Raw genomic sequence first — 15,162 nt, 5'->3', positions numbered from 1 at the left:
CATATTTAAATACATTTTATTTGCAATGTCCAGCAATGCAATATGGTATGAAACAAAAGATGTACAGTGTGTTTTTATAAGTACAAAGTATTTCCTGAATAGCAAATTGTATGCAGTGATACTAATGCATTTTGAAAAGTCCTTTATACAAGTCCCTCACTTTAGTCAATCTCTTCAATGGTTGGGCCTTGGGAGCTGGCACCAGAGCTGGTCCGTGCCTGATCTCCACAGTAGCCTGTGGGCATCCCTCCCTGCTGGTACAGCTTGGTAATGATAGGCTGGCATACTTTCTCCAGCTCCTTTAGCTGATGCTCATACTCCTCTTTGTCGCCCAGCTGGTTGTTCTCCAACCAGGAAATGGTCTGGTCGCACCTGTCCACCACTTTCTTTTTGTCCTCCTCGCTGATCTTGCCTTTCATGTTGTCGTCCTCCACGCTGCTCTTCATATTGAAGGCGTACGACTCCAGGGAGTTCTTGGCTGCTATCTTCTCCCTCTGTGCGTCATCCTCAGCTTTGTATTTGTCAGCGTCCTGCACCATCCTCTCAATGTCCTCTTTGCTGAGCCGGCCCTTGTCGTTGGTGATGGTGATCTTGTTCTCTTTGCCCGTGCTCTTGTCCACCGCTGATACGTTCAGAATGCCGTTGGCGTCGATGTCAAAGGTCACCTCGATCTGAGGGACTCCTCGTGGGGCAGGGGGGATCCCAGAGAGCTCAAACCTCCCCAGGAGGTTGTTGTCCTTGGTCAGGGCTCTCTCTCCCTCGTAGACCTGGATCATGACCCCGGGCTGGTTGTCGGAGTAAGTGGTGAAGGTCTGGGTCTGTTTGGATGGGATGGTGGTGTTGCGTTTGATCAGGGCGGTCATGACCCCTCCGGCGGTTTCGATGCCCAGGGACAGGGGAGCCACATCCAGCAGCAGCAGGTCCTGGACATTCTCAGACTTGTCGCCAGACAAGATGGCCGCCTGGATGGCAGCGCCGTAGGCCACCGCCTCGTCTGGGTTGATGCTCTTGTTTAGCTCTCGGCCGTTGAAAAAGTCCTGCAGGAGCTTCTGGACCTTGGGGATCCGGGTGGAGCCTCCGACCAGGACGACGTCGTGGATTTGGGCCTTGTCCATCTTGGCATCCCTCAGGGCTTTCTCCACAGGCTCCAGGGTTCCCCTGAAGAGGTCGGAACACATCTCCTCAAAACGAGCCCTGGTGATGGAGGTGTAGAAGTCGATGCCCTCAAAGAGGGAGTCAATCTCAATGCTGGCCTGGGAGCTGGAGGACAGTGTTCTCTTGGCCCTCTCGCAGGCTGTCCTCAGCCTCCTCAGAGCCCGCTTGTTCTGGCTGATGTCCTTCTTGTGTTTCCTCTTGAACTCCTCCACAAAGTGACTAACCAGGCGGTTGTCAAAGTCCTCCCCGCCCAGGTGAGTGTCTCCAGCCGTGGCCTTCACCTCAAAGATCCCATCCTCGATGGTCAGGATGGACACGTCAAAGGTGCCCCCACCCAGGTCAAAAATCAGGACGTTGCGTTCCCTGGACTTGCCTTTGTCCATGCCGTAGGCGATGGCTGCCGCCGTGGGCTCGTTGATGATCCTCAGCACATTCAGCCCAGCGATCACTCCAGCGTCCTTAGTGGCCTGTCTCTGTGAGTCGTTGAAGTAGGCAGGGACTGTGATGACTGCATTGGACACCTTCTGGCCCAGGTAAGCCTCAGCGATCTCCCTCATCTTCACCAGGACCATGGAGGAGATCTCCTCTGGGTTGAAGGATTTGTTCTCACCTTTGTAATCTACCTGAACTTTAGGCTTTCCTCCGTCGCTGACCACCTTGAAGGGCCAGTGCTTCATGTCGGCTTGCACGACCTGATCGTTGAACTTTCGGCCAATCAGGCGTTTGGCGTCGAAAACGGTGTTGTTGGGGTTCATGGCCACCTGGTTCTTTGCTGCGTCTCCGATGAGTCTCTCAGTGTCTGTGAAGGCCACATAGCTGGGCGTGGTCCTGTTGCCCTGGTCGTTGGCGATGATCTCCACTTTGCCATGCTGGAACACCCCCACACAGGAGTAGGTGGTGCCCAGGTCAATGCCGATAGACGGGCCTTTAGCTGATGACATCTTGATGGTTTGGAGTTAGTTGCCTACAAATGAATGAAATAATATTTTAGAAATCGTTATTATTCTACGAAAACCTAGCTGCAAGTAATGTCAATCTCCACCAACAGAGATGTTAGCCTAAATATACTTGAATAACAACCAAACCTGGGTTCAAATACATGCGTATTTAAGTATTTGTATTCTTATTTTCTGTGTATTTGAATATTTTCAAATAATGTGGCCAATTCTATTTAAAATATTTGAAACAATTTTCAAATACTTGTCTCCAAATACATTTCAAATGCACCTAGGAACAAACAATCCTGGGTTCAAATGCATGGAATATTTTAATTTTAAAATACACTTGTCTGTGTATTTGAGAATTTTCAAATACATGGTAATACTTTCCAAATGTATTTCCAAACACATTCCAATATTCAACTACTTATATTTCAAAATGTACTGGTATTTTAAAGTCCTTGAAAAACAATACTAAGCATTTGAACCCAGGTCTGAAAACAACACTGTTGTCAGCGTTTGTGTTATATATTAGTGTTATACATATATATATATATATATATATATATATATATATATATATATTAGTGTTATACATATATATATATATATATATATATATATATATATATATATATATATATATATATTAGTGTTAGACACAATCAGTTCTGCTAATCTATTACAGAGAAACTCTTTTCACAACAGGCCTACATTTTTTCTATGAACACAACTGAATAATATTGTGTTATCTTCACAGAATTAGAGCAGATTTTCTTAAAATTAAGAAATAACTAATTATAATAAATAATAATATGCAACAAAAAAATAAAGTAGGCCTAGTCTGTCCAATGAAATAACATAATAAATGCTTTTATAATATTATATTTTTATAATATTATTTCTTTATTAGTTAACCAAATATTCTGGCATAATGTTATAGCTAAATCGTCTATGTCCACACAACCAACATAGCATACTTTTTTATTCTATCAAGTTTATAACTGTCACAGCCATTATGAAAATAGGGTACTGAATAAATTTCCCTGTACTTACAGTTTATGAATGTAGAGGTCTGTTGAACGTGTCTCTTCTCTTTTCTTGCTTTCTTTTCCCTTTAGTATTCTCGTTGAGTCGATGTTTGACTCTGAATGTACTTCACCAGAATATATACCATCCCCATTACCTAAAAAATATCACTCGTGATTTCTAGCCATTTCTCGAACTCTCCGACTACATTGCTCATGAGAGCGCAGCATTCCTGTGCAATGACGCAGGCTGCGAGGCGCACGCATTGGAAGCGCAACAAATGAAAGTTCTCGTTATTCCAGAGCGTTCGAGAGGCGCGGAGACCTGTCCAGAACGCACACACACAGCACACTAATAGTGAAACCATTATTTGTATTGATTAAAATGATCAAAAACCGTTAATGATTCAAATTTCAAAACAAATGAAACAGCATCCGGTTCAACCTTATTCAGTCGACATTTCAGTCTATCGGCAACACTGCAGTTCCTCAACAGTTCATGAGATGTCAGTCTATACATTTTCTCTCACTAATGAATAATAGACATGTATTGTTAGAGAATTGAGTGCCTACTGCACAAGTGGTAAGTGCAACTCACCACAAGTTAATGTGCCTCCAGGGAAGATCCTTTTTTTATATTAAAGCCAGAGTATTTAAGATATCCAGTATTAATTGTTAAATGAAAGACAAATGATGAACACACCGGCTAATCCTTCTCTATTCTATTCTAGTCAATGCTATTCTGTTCTATACCATTCTAGTCTAGCCTATTCCGTACTGATGGCCCATCAGTTCACATTTGCTTACCGCAAACAAGATATCTCCATCATATCCCCATCATGGGGATATCTTGTTTACCCTAAGCAAATGTGAACTCCCTGTGACATTCTTTTCTGAATTTTAATTACAAAAAACACAAATGGTAGCTAAAGTATTTGCTAATATTCATTGCATTCGGAAACCGTATTCAGACCCCTTGACTTTCTCCACATTTTGTTACGTTACAGCCTTATTCTAAAAATGTATGAAATTATTTTTTTCATCATCAATCAACACACAATACCTCAAAATGACAAAGCAAGAACTTTATTTGTATTTTTAATTGTTGCATATTTATTAAAAATAAAAACAGAAATACCTTATTTACATAAGTATTCAGCCCTGGATACTTATGAGAGAAGATGTGCTCAAAGATGCCCTCTGGTGGTCTGAATGAGCATTAAAGGCAACAATGGTTGACAGTAAAATACTATGATTTCACGCACTTTAAGTTGCCTTATCATACCCCACTGCAGCAGAATGCAACTACTAAATGAGGACACACTTCACACTATATACACAGCAGTGCCGGTTGGTGCCGTTGAAGATTATGGAGGATTTTGTTTTATTACCACGGCCTTATTTCGATTACAGAATATCGGATGACTGTCATTCATATTCCCATTCACCCAGCTCAATGTGACATCAATAGGTTTGGCTACTACATGATACTCAAATTTGCCCTATACCAATCAAGAGATTGCTACAACCTATAGCCTAGAAATGAAAGTTTATACCTGTCACGCCCTGGCCTTAGTTATCTTTGTTTTCTGTATTATTTTGGTTAGGTCAGGGTGTGACAGGGGGGATGTTTGTGTGTATTTGTCTCGTCTTGGGTGGTTGTATTGTATAGGGGGTTTTGTAGAGTTTATGGGGTTGTGTTTAGTGTAGGTGTCTAGGTATGTCTATGGTTGCCTGAATTGTTCTCACCCAGAGACAGCTGTCTATCATTGTCTCTGATTGGGATCCATATTTAAGGCAGCCATAGGCATTAGGCTATTGTGGGTAATTGTCTATGTGTAAGTTGCCAGTGTCTGCACTTATTGTTTGAATAGCTTCACGGTCGTCTGTTTGTTGTTTTGTTTAGTTTGTATAGTGTTCGTTTCGTTTTCGTCTTCTCATCAATAAAGAAGTATGTATTGTTATCACGCTGCGCCTTGGTCCACTCTTCCTCATCAAGACGATCGTGACAGAATAACCCACCATACCAGGACCAAGCAGCGTGTTAAGCAGCAGCAGGAGCAACCTACACAGGATTTATGGCAATGGGAGCAGAGTCTGGACTATACTACGTGGGAGGAGATCGACAGGTGGGCGATCGACCCAGGGAGAATGCCGGAGCCCGCCTGGGATTCTCTGGAGCAGTGTGAGGAGGGATACCGGCGAATGGAGGCAGCACGACGACGCGGTAGGAAGCCTGTGAGTCAGCCCAAATTTTTTTGGGTGGGGGGGGGGGGCTACAACGGAGTGTGGCGAAGTCAGGTAGGAGACCTGCGCCAACTCCCTATGCTTATCGTGGAGTGCGAGAGTACGGGCAGACACCGTGTTATGCGGTAGAGCGCATGGTGTCTCCTGTACGTGTGCATAGCCCGGTGCGGGTTATTCCACCTCCCCGCACTGGCAGGGCTAGATTGGGCATTGAGCCAGGTGCCATGAAGCCGGCTCAATGCGTCTGGTCTCCAATGCGTCTCCTCGGGCCGGTATACATGGCACCAGCCTTACGCATGGTGTCCCCGGTTCGCCAACACAGCCCAGTGCGGGTTATTCCACCTCCCCGCACTGGTCGGGCTACGGGGAGCATTCAACCAGGTAAGGTTGGGCAGGCTCAGTGCTCAAGGGAGCCAGTACGCCTGCACGGTCCGGTATATCCGGCGCCACCTCCTCGCCCCAGCCCAGTACCACCAGTGCCAACACCACGCACCAGGCTTCCAGTGTGTCTCCAGAGCCCTGTTCCTCCTCCACGCACTCGCCCTATGGTGCGTGTCTCCAGCCCGGTACCACCAGTTCCGGCACCACGCACCAAGCCTCCTGTGCGTCTCCAGAGTCCTGTGCGTCCTGTTGCTGCTCCCCGCACTAGCCTTGAGGTGCGTGTCCTTAGCCCGGTACCTCCAATTCCGGTACCACGCACCAGGCCTACTGTGCGCCTCAGCCGGCCAGAGTCTGCCGTCTGCCCAGTGCCGCCTGCGCTATCCGTCTGTCCCGAGCCGTCAGAGCTGCCCGTCTGTCCCGAGCCGTCAGAGCTGCCCGTCTGTCCCGAGCCGTCAGAGCTGCCCGTCTGTCCCGAGCCGTCAGAGCAGCCCGTCTGTCCCGAGCCGTCAGAGCCGCCCGTCTGTCCCGAGCCGTCAGAGCCGCCCGTCTGTCCCGAGCCGTCAGAGCCGCCCGTCTGTCCCGAGCCGTCAGAGCCGCCCGTCTGTCCCGAGCCGTCAGAGCCGCCCGTCTGTCCCGAGCCGTCAGAGCCGCCCGCCAGACAGGAGCAGCCAGAGCCGCCCGCCAGACAGGAGCAGCCAGAGCCGCCCGCCAGACAGGAGCAGGCAGAGCCGCCCGCCAGCCAGGAGCAGGCAGAGCCGCCCGCCAGCCAGGAGCAGGCAGAGCCGCCCGCCAGCCAGGAGCAGGCAGAGCCGCCCGCCAGTCAGGAGCAGGCAGAGCCGCCCGCCAGCCAGGATCTGCCAGAGCCGCCCGCCAGCCAGGATCTGCCAGAGCCGCCAGTCAGCCAGGATCTGCCAGAGCCACCAAAGCGGGTATTAACTATGGTGGAGTGGGGGCCATGTCCCGCACCCGAGCCGCCGCCGTAGGAAGGCCCACCCGGACCCTCCCCTTCTGTGTCAGGTTTTGCGGCCGGAGTCCGCACCTTTGGGGGGGGGGGGGGTACTGTCACGCCCTGGCCTTAGTTATCTTTGTTTTCTGTATTATTTTGGTTAGGTCAGGGTGTGACAGGGGGGATGTTTGTGTGTATTTGTCTCGTCTTGGGTGGTTGTATTGTATAGGGGGTTTTGTAGAGTTTATGGGGTTGTGTTTAGTGTAGGTGTCTAGGTATGTCTATGGTTGCCTGAATGGTTCTCAATCAGAGACAGCTGTCTATCATTGTCTCTGATTGGGAGCCATATTTAAGGCAGCCATAGGCATTAGGCTATTGTGGGTAATTGTCTATGTGTAAGTTGCCAGTGTCTGCACTTATTGTTTGAATAGCTTCACGGTCGTCTGTTTGTTGTTTTGTTTAGTTTGTATAGTGTTCGTTTCATTTTCGTCTTCTCGTCCATAAAGAAGTATGTATTGTTATCACGCTGCGCCTTGGTCCACTCTTCCTCAAGACGATCGTGACAATACCGTAGGTGCACAGGTCGAGAGACAAATTGGAGTGATCAAGGTGACAGGCGGAGACACATTCAATACCGCCTTGCACACTCTCGCCTGCATCTAGCTGATCTGGGGTGTAATTTTTAGTCCAAACAGTTTCAAAACGTTTCGAAAGGTTCTATTGGACAAATTCAGGTAGGTCCCGCCCCATTTTGTTCTATTGAAGAAACATTTTGCAACATAATCGTCAGAATGAATACACCCCTGATCACCCCCACACACAGTTCAATTTCATAGCAGCCACATAGAGCATTATGACTTTACTTGTTGTAACATTCCTTCTCGCATCTACAAGCTTTCCTCCTCTCACCTTTTCCCTTCACTTGTGGACTTCAGTACACAACACAACAGCTGTCTGTGACTAGGCACAAAAACCTCTCCATGCCAAACCTTCACACCATAACCACTAACCGCTACACAACCTACATCGTCACCATATCAAGGTTATAGTAAAACAAAACAAAATGGAACCAACATATTGGTAAACCCACAATCAAATCCCAAGTGTACAATCACACATTACAGTGTACAGCAAGTAGTTTAGCAGTTAAACCAGCGGGCCCGGTGTCAATACATTTATAAAACCAAAAGCTTACATTGACTTGGAAGAGTTGCAGTGTTGGATAGCCTTAGCCAGCTAGCTAACATAAATATCATTCCTCTCTGTTTGAGTCTGGTTCTTTGGGTAGGCTAAATTAGCTGCAATAGCTAAGTGAAAGGTAGACTAAGAAGAAGAAAAAATAAAATGAAATATAGCTAGCTCTCTCTCTCTCTCTATGCTGCTTCAACTATTGCCTTTCTCTCTTTGAGTCAACTACTCACTGCAGTGCTAGCTAGCTGTAGCTTATGCTTTCAGTACTAAATTAATTATCAGCTCCTATGGATGGAAAACTTGTTAGTTCATACTGCAAGAGCTCTGATAGGTTGGAGGATGTCCTCCAGGTGTAGTCATAATTATTGTGTACGTCTATGGAATGGGGTGAGAACCACGAGGCTCCTAGGTTTTGAATTATTGAAGTCAATGTACCCAACGAATTCGCCAGACATAGGCTATTTGTTTTACAAAACAACGCGCAACTGCGACTCAAACTGGCCATTGTTTAATTAGAAAAAATATGGCCCTTTATAATGTCCACTTATGTACATATGCTGAATATAGCATCTTAACGTTTTAAAACAAAATAGATAAATAATTTGTCCAGCCTTTGCTGCTACGCTTGCAGATGTGCATAATATGCTGTGACCCTAATCAAAAAGTATTTATCACCAAATAACAACAACTTAGCTATAGGTTGTTGTAACATTTTAACTTAAAACATCTTTTTCATGTAATGAAATAATACTTTTATGGGTGAACACCTTATAGTTTTATTGTATTGACATTCCCAGCCTTATTTACAGTCGTCCGTTTTTGTTCAAAAAATGAAGTCATTGAAACTGAAACAGTGCATCCCGAATGGGTGGCGGCAGCAAACAATGTACCAGGCCAGCCATAATTTACAACCTGATAGAAATATTTTTTGGACTACCAAGAAATGTATTAGCGAAATATATTAAATCATGCATTGAACTGCATCTATCTATTCTGCCAACAATGCCTTACTGTACAACATGTAATTTTGAGTCAAATAGAACCTATTTTTAAAACCTCTTATCAAGTTGGTTTTGAAGCATAAACTGGGAATTTGATATGTTTTACTGATTTTATGATTGTCCGTTTGTTTCATATCTGCAAAGTAGTTCAAATGCTGTCAGTTCCACTTGAAATACTCCAAAATCAGTCGAAAATACAGTATTTGGTTCTTTGAGCTTGACACCAATAAGCACAAAGTAAGGAAAAATGTGACCTGTAATTGTTTTTTTAATATGTGCCAGAATGTATTTGTGCCTCTTTTTCCAAGAAGGACCATAGTGATTGTATCAGATGTTAACGCAGAATAAAGAGTTGATAAGCTAAACATTGTGGCCATTAGGGTGTCTTCACTTGTTCTTCTATCTCTGGTGGTTTAGCTGTCTATCAAAGTTTTGTTTACAATATTTCATGGTATTGTGTAAAAAATATTATAAAAATTTGAATAATCAATGTGTTATGATGAGAAGGAATTCTAGAAAACAGCCAACAGACCAAGAAACATATTTAAATACATTTTATTTGCAATGTCCAGCAATGCAATATGGTATGAAACAAAAGATGTACAGTGTGTTTTTTATAAGTACAAAGTATTTCCTGAATAGCAAATTGTATGCAGTGATACTAATGCATTTTGAAAAGTCCTTTATACAAGTCCCTCACTTTAGTCAATCTCTTCAATGGTTGGGCCTTGGGAGCTGGCACCAGAGCTGGTCCGTGCCTGATCTCCACAGCAACCTGTGGGCATCCCTCCCTGCTGGTACAGCTTGGTAATGATAGGCTGGCATACTTTCTCCAGCTCCTTTAGCTGATGCTCATACTCCTCTTTGTCGCCCAGCTGGTTGTTCTCCAACCAGGAAATGGTCTGGTCGCACCTGTCCACCACTTTCTTTTTGTCCTCCTCGCTGATCTTGCCTTTCATGTTGTCGTCCTCCACGCTGCTCTTCATATTGAAGGCGTACGACTCCAGGGAGTTCTTGGCTGCTATCTTCTCCCTCTGTGCGTCATCCTCAGCTTTGTATTTGTCAGCGTCCTGCACCATCCTCTCAATGTCCTCTTTGCTGAGCCGGCCCTTGTCGTTGGTGATGGTGATCTTGTTCTCTTTGCCCGTGCTCTTGTCCACCGCTGATACGTTCAGAATGCCGTTGGCGTCGATGTCAAAGGTCACCTCGATCTGAGGGACTCCTCGTGGGGCAGGGGGGATCCCAGAGAGCTCAAACTTCCCCAGGAGGTTGTTGTCCTTGGTCAGGGCTCTCTCTCCCTCGTAGACCTGGATCATGACCCCGGGCTGGTTGTCGGAGTAAGTGGTGAAGGTCTGGGTCTGTTTGGATGGGATGGTGGTGTTGCGTTTGATCAGGGCGGTCATGACCCCTCCGGCGGTTTCGATGCCCAGGGACAGGGGAGCCACATCCAGCAGCAGCAGGTCCTGGACGTTCTCAGACTTGTCGCCAGACAAGATGGCCGCCTGGATGGCAGCGCCGTAGGCCACCGCCTCGTCTGGGTTGATGCTCTTGTTTAGCTCTCGGCCGTTGAAAAAGTCCTGCAGGAGCTTCTGAACCTTGGGGATCCGGGTGGAGCCTCCGACCAGGACGACGTCGTGGATTTGGGCCTTGTCCATCTTGGCATCCCTCAGGGCTTTCTCCACAGGCTCCAGGGTTCCCCTGAAGAGGTCGGAACACATCTCCTCAAAACGAGCCCTGGTGATGGAGGTGTAGAAGTCGATGCCCTCAAAGAGAGAGTCAATCTCAATGCTGGCCTGGGAGCTGGAGGACAGTGTTCTCTTGGCCCTCTCGCAGGCTGTCCTCAGCCTCCTCAGAGCCCGCTTGTTCTGGCTGATGTCCTTCTTGTGTTTCCTCTTGAACTCCTCCACAAAGTGACTAACCAGGCGGTTGTCAAAGTCCTCCCCGCCCAGGTGAGTGTCTCCAGCCGTGGCCTTCACCTCAAAGATCCCATCCTCGATGGTCAGGATGGACACGTCAAAGGTGCCCCCACCCAGGTCAAAAATCAGGACGTTGCGTTCCCTGGACTTGCCTTTGTCCATGCCGTAGGCGATGGCTGCCGCCGTGGGCTCGTTGATGATCCTCAGCACATTCAGCCCAGCGATCACTCCAGCGTCCTTAGTGGCCTGTCTCTGTGAGTCGTTGAAGTAGGCAGGGACTGTGATGACTGCATTGGACACCTTCTGGCCCAGGTAGGCCTCAGCGATCTCCCTCATCTTCACCAGGACCATGGAGGAGATCTCCTCTGGGTTGAAGGATTTGTTCTCACCTTTGTAATCTACCTGAACTTTAGGCTTTCCTCCGTCGCTGACCACCTTGAAGGGCCAGTGCTTCATGTCGGCTTGCACGACCTGATCGTTGAACTTTCGGCCAATCAGGCGTTTGGCGTCGAAAACAGTGTTGTTGGGGTTCATGGCCACCTGGTTCTTTGCTGCGTCTCCGATGAGTCTCTCAGTGTCTGTGAAGGCCACATAGCTGGGCGTGGTCCTGTTGCCCTGGTCGTTGGCGATGATCTCCACTTTGCCATGCTGGAACACCCCCACACAGGAGTAGGTGGTGCCCAGGTCAATGCCGATAGACGGGCCTTTAGCTGATGACATCTTGATGGTTTGGAGTTAGTTGCCTACAAATGAATGAAATAATATTTTAGAAATCGTTATTATTCTACGAAAACCTAGCTGCAAGTAATGTCAATCTCCACCAACAGAGATGTTAGCCTAAATATACTTGAATAACAACCAAACCTGGGTTCAAATAAATGCGTATTTAAGTATTTGTATTCTTATTTTCTGTGTATTTGAATATTTCCAAATAATGTGGCCACTTCTATTTAAAATATTTGAAACAATTTTCAAATACTTGTCTCCAAATACATTTCAAATACACCTAGGAACAAACAATCCTGGGTTCAAATGCATGGAATATTTTAATTTTAAAATACACTTGTCTGTGTATTTGAGAATTTTCAAATACATGGTAATACTTTCCAAATGTATTTCCAAACACATTCCAATATTCAACTACTTATATTTCAAAATGTACTGGTATTTTAAAGTCCTTGAAAAACAATACTAAGCATTTGAACCCAGGTCTGAAAACAACACTGTTGTCAACGTTTGTGTTACATATTAGTGTTATACACATATATATATATATATATATATTAGTGTTATATATTAGTGTTATACATATATATATATATATATATATTAGTGTTATATATTAGTGTTATACACATATATATATATATATATATATATATTAGTGTTATATATTAGTGTTATACACATATATATATATATATATTAGTGTTATATATTAGTGTTATACACATATATATATATATATTAGTGTTATATATTAGTGTTATACACATATATATATATATATATTAGTGTTATATATTAGTGTTATACATATATATATATTAGTGTTATATATTAGTGTTATACACATATATATATATATATATTAGTGTTATATATTAGTGTTATACACATATATATATATATTAGTGTTATATATTAGTGTTATACATATATATATATATATATATATATTAGTGTTATATATTAGTGTTATACATATATATATATATATATATATATATATTAGTGTTATATATTAGTGTTATACACACATATATATATTAGTGTTATATATTAGTGTTATACACACATATATATATATATATATTAGTGTTATATATTAGTGTTATATATATATATTAGTGTTATATATTAGTGTTATACATGCATATATATATATATTAGTGTTATATATTAGTGTTATACACATATATATATATATTAGTGTTATATATTAGTGTTATATATTAGTGTTATACATATATATATATATATATATTAGTGTTATACACATATATATATATATTAGTGTTATACATACATATATATATATATTAGTGTTATATATTAGTGTTATACACACATATATATATATATATTAGTGTTATATATTAGTGTTATACATATATATATATATATTAGTGTTATATATTAGTGTTATACATATATATATATATATATTAGTGTTATATATTAGTGTTATACATATATATATATATTAGTGTTATATATTAGTGTTATACATATATATATATATATTAGTGTTAGACACAATCAGTTCTGCTAATCTATTACAGAGAAACTCTTTTCACAACAGGCCTACATTTTTTCTATGAACACAACTGAATAATATTGTGTTATCTTCACAGAATTAGAGCAGATTTTCTTAAAATTAAGAAATAACTAATTATAATAAATAATAATATGCAACAAAAAAATAAAGTAGGCCTAGTCTGTCCAATGAAATAACATAATAATTGCTTTTATAATATATTTTTATAATATTATTTATTTATTAGTTAACTAAATATTCTGGCATAATGTTATAGCTAAATCGTCTATGTTCACACAACCAACATAGCATACTTTTTTATTCTATCAAGTTTATAACTTTCACAGCCATTATGAAAATAGGGTACTGAATTAATTTCCCTTTACTTACAGTTTATGAATGTAGAGGTATGTTGAAAGTGTCTCTTCTCGTTTCTTGCTTTATTTTCCCTTTAGTATTCTCGTTGAGTCGATGTTTGAATCTGAATGTACTTCACCAGAATATATACCATCCCCATTACCTAAAAAAGATCACTCGTGATTTCTCGCCATTTCTCGAACTCTCCGACTACATTGCTCATGAGAGCGCAGCATTCCTGTGCAATGACGCAGGCTGCGAGGCGCACGCATTGGAAGCGCAGCAAAGGAAAGTTCTCGTTATTCCAGAGCTTTCGAGAGGCGCGGAGACCTGTCCAGAACGCACACACACAGCACACTAATAGTGAAACCATTATTTGTATTGATTAAAATGATCAAAAAACGTTAATGTTTCAAATTTCAACACAAATGAAACAGCATCCGGTTCAACCTTATTCAGTCGACATTTCAGTCTATCGGCAACACTGCAGTTCCTCAACAGTTCACGAGATGTCAGTCTATACATTTTCTCTCACTAATGAATAATAGACCTGTATTGTAAGAGAATTGAGTGCCTACTGCACAAGTGGTAAGTGCAACTCACCACAAGTTAATGTGCCTTTTTTATATTAAAGCCAGAGTATTTAAGATATCCAGTATTAATTGTTAAATGAAAGACAAATGATGAACACACCGGCTAATCCTTCTCTATTCTATTCTAGTCAATGCTATTCTGTTCTATAACATTCTAGTCTAGCCTATTCCGTACTGATGGCCCATCAGTTCACATTTGCTTACCGCAAACAAGATATCTCCATCATATCCCCATCATGGTAGCTAAAGTATTTGCTAATATACATTGCATTCGGAAAGTATTCATACCCCTTGACTTTCTCCACATTTTGTTACGTTACAGCCTTATTCTAAAAATGTATGAAATTATTTTTTTCATCATCAATCAACACACAATACCTCAAAATGACAAAGCAAAAACTGTTTAAAAAAAAAAAATGTTGCATATTTATTAAAAATAAAAACAGAAATACCTTATTTACATAAGTATTCAGCCCTGGATACTTATGAGAGAAGATGTGCTCAAAGATGGTCTGAATGAGCATTAAAGGCAACAATGGTTGACAGTAAAATACTATGATTTCACGCACTTTAAGTTGCCTTACCAGACCGCACTGCAGCAGAATGCAACTACTAAATGAGGACACACTTCACACTATATACACAGCAGTGCCGGTTGGTGCCGTTGAAGATTATGGAGGATTTTGTTTTATTACCACGGCCTTATTTCGATTTCAGAATATCGGATGACTGTCATTCATATTCCCATTCACCCAGCTCAATGTGACATCAATAGGTTTGGCTACTACATGATACTCAAATTTGCCCTATACCAATCAAGAGATTGCTACAACCTATAGCCTAGAAATGAAAGTTTATACCTGTCACGCCCTGGCCTTAGTTATCTTTGTTTTCTGTATTATTTTGGTTAGGTCAGGGTGTGACAGGGGGGATGTTTGTGTGTATTTGTCTCGTCTTGGGTGGTTGTATTGTATAGGGGGTTTTGTAGAGTTTATGGGGTTGTGTTTAGTGTAGGTGTCTAGGTATGTCTATGGTTGCCTGAATTGTTCTCACCCAGAGACAGCTGTCTATCATTGTCTCTGATTGGGATCCATATTTAAGGCAGCCATAGGCATTAGGCTATTGTGGGTAATTGTCTATGTGTAAGTT

The 15,162-nt window shown here is 42.6% G+C and overlaps 2 protein-coding genes across 2 annotated transcripts; both read right to left on the bottom strand.

Moving 5' to 3' along the window:
- On the bottom strand, positions 1 to 3,281 carry LOC120034045 (heat shock 70 kDa protein-like). The gene is made up of 2 exons (XM_038980449.1): positions 3,150 to 3,281; positions 1 to 2,119 (listed from the first exon to the last, which is right to left on the bottom strand). Exon 2 carries the CDS (start codon positions 2,094 to 2,096, stop codon positions 162 to 164), a length of 1,935 nt encoding a protein of 644 aa, XP_038836377.1. The 5' UTR covers positions 2,097 to 2,119; positions 3,150 to 3,281; the 3' UTR covers positions 1 to 161.
- Positions 3,282 to 9,439: 6,158 nt separating this feature from the next.
- Positions 9,440 to 13,567, bottom strand: LOC120034017 (heat shock 70 kDa protein). The gene is made up of 2 exons (XM_038980413.1): positions 13,454 to 13,567; positions 9,440 to 11,546 (listed from the first exon to the last, which is right to left on the bottom strand). Exon 2 carries the CDS (start codon positions 11,521 to 11,523, stop codon positions 9,589 to 9,591), a length of 1,935 nt encoding a protein of 644 aa, XP_038836341.1. The 5' UTR covers positions 11,524 to 11,546; positions 13,454 to 13,567; the 3' UTR covers positions 9,440 to 9,588.
- Between the last annotated feature and the right edge of the window lie 1,595 nt (positions 13,568 to 15,162).

Source organism: Salvelinus namaycush, chromosome 3, assembly GCF_016432855.1.
Source record: "Salvelinus namaycush isolate Seneca chromosome 3, SaNama_1.0, whole genome shotgun sequence".
Classification (NCBI taxonomy): Eukaryota; Metazoa; Chordata; class Actinopteri; order Salmoniformes; family Salmonidae; genus Salvelinus; species Salvelinus namaycush.
This window is presented reverse-complemented; position numbering and strand designations above follow the sequence as displayed.